At 43.7% G+C, this 5,455-nt stretch overlaps 1 protein-coding gene across 1 annotated transcript in view; it reads right to left on the bottom strand.

Moving 5' to 3' along the window:
- Window positions 1-890: 890 nt before the first annotated feature.
- GRTP1 (growth hormone regulated TBC protein 1) overlaps window positions 891-5,455 on the bottom strand; it is a 38,434-nt gene continuing 33,869 nt past the window's right edge. Inside the window, exons 7-9 of the mRNA XM_010150481.1 lie at window positions 3,720-3,892; window positions 3,410-3,595; window positions 891-1,388 (exon numbers count right to left, since the gene is read on the bottom strand). Coding sequence (XP_010148783.1) covers window positions 1,299-1,388; window positions 3,410-3,595; window positions 3,720-3,892 — 449 coding nt within the window. The 3' untranslated portion in view covers window positions 891-1,298. The remainder of the gene's footprint in view (window positions 1,389-3,409; window positions 3,596-3,719; window positions 3,893-5,455) is intronic.

Below are 5,455 nucleotides of genomic sequence, written 5' to 3'. Positions count from 1 at the left end.
GGTGTTTTTGCCTGCTGAGGAATGAAAGAAACTCAGTCTGTAGGGGTGGGGGAAGATAAGCCTGCCTTGACAAGGAATGGAAAGAGTCTGAAAAGGAGCATGGTGTAAAAAGGTGAGCCTTCAGGAGCTGGACGCAGGAGCTGGTCCACGGGGGAGCATAAAAAGCACAGGCTGGCCCCTCTTTCTTCCCTGCCTTCCCCAGCAGGGGAAAGGGTTTGGCCACGAGAGGGCCCTCTCAGGGCCCTAAAGCAGGGCGGGAGGTGGCCTGGTGCCAGGGGCTGGGCTGCTGTTCCACTTCCTTCTGCCCAGGGGGAGGTCAGAGAGCTGCATTAAGGTACAGCTTTGGAACTGCCCCACGTCTCAGCCCGGCTAGGAGGAAGTCTGCCTGTGGCTGTCTCTAGGAGTGCATCTCCCAAAATTCGTAGGGATGCAGGTGTATGAGGATATAGCACCCATAGTGCAGCCTCAGCACAGAGTAGAAGTACAGCATCTACTTTCAGCATTCCTTATCACAATGTGAGAAATGCTGCTTCCAGCTTTGCATCAAATTACCTGTTAGTTGCTGTGCTGGAGCTAGAAAACCCTGAAAAAAGCATATAAAATAGTCAGGCTGGTTCTAGAGGCATGTTGCTGCTGCTTTCTGTCAGCTGGACCTGCCCTTGTTCCCTGCTGCCTTCACCTGAAGAGCTGTTACATGCTGCGTAGACTGACTGTTAATGAACATAAAGATCCCCTTCCTGGTTGTGGTGTCGCTCTGTGCTTCACCATATTTGAGTTCCTTAAGCGACAGCAGCAAGGAAAAGGGCAGATGCTTGTATTCCAGCCAGCTAGTGGCAGTCAGGAAAGAGATCAGATATTTTACTTGCTTTATACCAACAAACAGGTTCTGACAAATTAAATTAATTTATTTTGTACATATGATAGCCAGTGTCCCAGTTAATGCAGTAGGAAGGATATGTAATTTTATACACCTGTTTTCTTTTAACATTACAAAATGCCCTGAAAAGACAAGGACAGCAACTGCTTTTTTAAAAGGAGTGTCCTGACACTGATGACATTCTACTCTGGAAAACACACTTTCATCCTTTAAAAAACACACCAATGGAGCCAGCAGTCACCCGTTCCAGTTACAAAGTCTGACGTACAGTACAAAGTGTTAACAACACTTACTTGAAAGGCAGGAAAAATTGGTCAAGTGTCAGTTAACTCATGGAAAGCTTTAAGTGTGCTTTAGTCAGTGCAAATAGAGGAATGTGTCCATCGCTGTAGTATCTGATCACCTGGTTAGATGTGGGGAGTCATCCCTGAGAAAGCAACTTCTCTCTGCAGGTCTCTCTGAGTTTGTTGATTGTTGTCATGGACAAGCTGCCAGGGTCTGTGAATATTTTCTGGGGAAAAAAGGAGAAAACTAGTTAGAATTCTGGCTCTGGACAACACATCAGAACTCTCAGTGATTCTCTAAAGTGTGAAGTCCCTGCTTTGATAGCCATGCTGCTGTTCGGCCTTCTTGTAGGAGGGTAACGTCGTCTGCTCTATTGTAAAGACATGGTAAACCTGCAGCTCGCAGCCAGAGCTGGAAGTTAGGCAAAGGCAACAGTACAAAAGGTAGCTTGAACGTAAGGATCCAGCTAAAATCATTTGAGAAGGCATTTGTGCTGGAGGCAGGAGGGCATTAAGCTATCCTGGGTAATGCTACAAAGCACCAGTGTGTTTCTTGGGTGGTGCTGGCATGGGTCGTTCAGGCTCTGGAACATGTACGTACATACATAAACCAGCATGTTCCTACTGCAAAAAAAAAAATCAGTCTTAAGCCCCTGCCTTTGCTCCTCTTCCCTCCTGAGCTTTCCAGAGTAGCAATGTGTATGGATATAACAATTTGAGGCATTTCAAATGCTCTCAAGAATGACATATTTGTTTTCATTGCTTCAGCTAAATCTCCTGACTGAACAAAACTGTGAGGGAAGCTGCAAGTTTATGCACTTTAATCTACAGTTAGGATGTGAGGGCCTCTTGAGTTCTCTGTAACTGACAGCTCTGGAGAAGAGATGGTAATTGGGCCAGATTTGAACAGCATGCTAGTACAGAAGTCTGCACTGCACAGAACTAAAAACTAAGATTTTGTTCTGGGGGAGGAGGACATGTCCTAATGTCATCACCTCCCTCCATACTGCTGTCTCTATGGCTGGAAAAACAACACCAGAACCAAACCCAGAAGTATGTGTTTCAGAGTTCTGTAAGAACCTGAATTAAGTTGTTGAATTGTCTTGAAAGCCCCTGCACTGCAGGAACCAAAACTAGTAAAATAGGTGTTTTATTCAGAGTAACTGGAAGAAAAAAAGGTAGTTGGGTTTTTCTAAAAACAGCTGCTGTAAAATGTAATTAGGAGGGGGAAGCCCTTCAAGGGCAAGTGTTTTTATCAACCTCTGAACTGACATTCTCATGGCAGTTAGCGTTAAACAAAACTCTTACTCCAAACCCTGTATGGAACAGGAAAACCCCCCTCAAACATCTCCATTGTAAATTAAGCTGTACCTGCAGTTTATTTTTCCCTTGCTGCTTTAATTAAAAGGCTCACAAACACTTAAGCTTATTTTTCCTCTATAGTGGCAAAGGTGAAATGTAACACAGGTGACAGACCTACGCACAGAGCTCTGATATGAGCACAAAACTTCCCAGGGAGTAAGAGTCATCTACGGGGATGTGGGTTTGTGCACACCTGGCAAACAGCAATAGTGGAGCTGGCCAAGTGCCTGATGACAGACATGCTCCTGTTATGGTTTTTTTGCAATTAATGTCTTCTACAGCTCAATCTTCTGAGTTAAGCTCTGAATCTAGTGTTTTATACAGATCTGGCATCCAATCTATTAAAGGTCTACAGGAATAATTCTTAGTTTCCAGGTTGTCATAAAATTTGAGCACTCAACTCCAAGGATTTTGTCTGGAAGAAAGAACTTGGTGGCATCTTTGTGTTGTCTGACTAAAGATGATGCTTTATTCTGGCACTAGGAAAATTTATCAGTGCAAATTTAAAGCCCACTTCATGTCTATTCTGCAATCCCCTATTATAATTCATCTGAAAAAAGCACAGGAACACAATGCTTAGCTCAGTAAAAGAATGCACTACTGTTACTATCTCATCAGACTTCCTGCCTTAACTGGTCAAAAGGGGCAAATTTTTTTTTCTGTATGACAGATAATGTGAATGGTTTAATGTATTATGGATTTACATGATAATGCTTTAAAAAAGTCCTTAAAAGGTTTGCATTTCATATATAAAAACATTCCTCGTCTTTTGGCAATTCCTACAGATACGTTTCTCGTACCTGCATCTATCTTCTTCCCTGAGCCCAACATTCCCAAGTCAGTCCTGGTTTTAATTTGTACCAGGTAAAAGCTGCGGAGACGTTACCTGCATGAAGCTGTGACACTCTGTTACAAATGCTCCTTTGGTGATCTGCTTAAATTTATCACAGATGTCAGGGAAATTCGTGGCTTCCAAGATAAAAGCTTGGTGTTGCTTAATTAATGTTAAGGCCACGCGGAAGATGATCTTTGACCCTTCATAGAACAAACAATCCCATATTCGGAGCACGGTCTGCAGGGAAGGAGAGAATTCCAATTACAGCTTCTTGATTTCCAGTAGGTAAGTATTCGTAAAGCACTACAACTGGAATTATGATTATGAGCAGTTTTTTTAGGAGAACTTTGTTACTGGTTACCTCTACTGGAAGAATGTCAATGAACAAGCAGATGAACCAGCGTGACACCACGAGGGTCCACATGACTCCGTGCCTTTCCATCAGCTCTGCCACAGCTGGAACTTTCATTTTCACAAGTTCTCCAAGGACTTCCTGATCAGTCTTCAGGCCCAACATTGCAGGACTGTAATAGTCTTGGAGAGAAGAAACCAAAGTTCAGGAATCCTGTGGACATGACTTTTCCCCCAGATGGAAGAGAATGTCCTGAATAGCTGAATACGCAAAGGCCTGTTGAGCCTGTGAAGCCCAGGTTGGAGTAAATTAAACCACACAATGAAGATGTCTGCGCTGGGGTGATACAGCCAAGGCTGACCCCTCTACACAAACACTTCGTTCACACCTACTGAAGTGACCTTTCTCTCTGATGTTTTGTGGCAATTCATTCTTCCTTCCCAAGGAAGGGTAATTTCTGTAGTTTAAGCTAGTAGTTAAAAACTACATAGTCTTACTAATATTTAAACAGGTCAGACACCACTAGTAGGGTATGACCTAGCCATTAAGGGTTTTTCTCTTTTCTCTGAGCCAAGGAAATTCTGCCTGGAATTAATGGAATAATTCCAAAAGGAAGTGAATGACAGGTCCCTCAGGCAACAACTCTTCCTACTTACTTTACCTGAGACAGGGGTTGAAACGAGACCTACATCTCCTATAGCGCTGGTCACTGCACTAAGCCCTTAAACCCAAAATTCAGAAGGAGGGAGCACATTACGACACTTACTCCAGAGCTTGTTTGACTGGGTAAGCGTTTTCATTACCAAGGCGCAGGCTGAATAACAAGCATCTCTGTTCCATACACAAGTAGTTCTGGGTGTACTTAAGGGAAGAAAAAGATTGGTTTGGTTTGTAAGGGTTCAGCTGGCCCAGCAAGGGACAAACGTTACCCCGATGTTGAAGGAATTCGTACTGTGGGTTTAGGTGTTGACAGAAACATTTAAGCTGGACGTGATGGCTCCAGCCCTAGAAGTAATCCTCGCTGGTTCACCAGGGCTTTGCTGACAAGACCTATGTTATTGCCATTATTTACTGAACGAAATAACTGGCAACACAAGCACCTTTCTGCACATTCCTTTCCTTCACTGACTGGGGAAGGCTTGTAGTTCAGGTTTCTCTAACTTAGCTGGTTTCTACCAAGGTTCCCAGACACGAACAGTATGAAGGTGAAGGGATCAGACAGGACAAAATCCATTAATCTGTTATGATTTTACTAAAACCCTCCCATGCCACAGATAAGTTTAAGATGTCCAAATTTTGCAGTACATTTGTAACTGCTTTAATTTCTCTAATGATGTCACAAGGACAGTTCAATATTCCACTGTTTTCATGTCAGTGGTTTGCTCACACAGGCTTCCCACCCCAGGAGCAATCCATGTGTCCTGTTCAAACTGCAGAACATCTACAGAGTTTTTATGTTGTCCAGAGAACCTGTGGATGCCCCATCATCCCTGGAAGTGTTCAAGGCCAGGCTGGATGAGGCTTGGAGCAACCTGGTCTAGTGGAAGGTGTCCCTGCCCATGGCAGGGGGGTTGGAACTGGATGATCTTTAAGGTCCCTTCTACCCTAAACCATTCTGTGAGTCTATGCAGCATCACATTCATCCTTTAGGAATCTGGATTTTTGTCTGTCATCCTCATTTGCTTTATTGCCACTTAAGGACAACTAAACCTCCTCTACAGACCACACCATATACATTCCTTTAA

Source organism: Eurypyga helias, unplaced genomic scaffold (genome assembly GCF_000690775.1).
Source record: "Eurypyga helias isolate BGI_N326 unplaced genomic scaffold, ASM69077v1 scaffold36030, whole genome shotgun sequence".
Lineage (NCBI taxonomy): Eukaryota > Metazoa > Chordata > Aves > Eurypygiformes > Eurypygidae > Eurypyga > Eurypyga helias.
The sequence above is the reverse complement of the archived record's forward strand: the minus strand, read 5'-3'. Positions and strand labels throughout refer to the sequence as shown.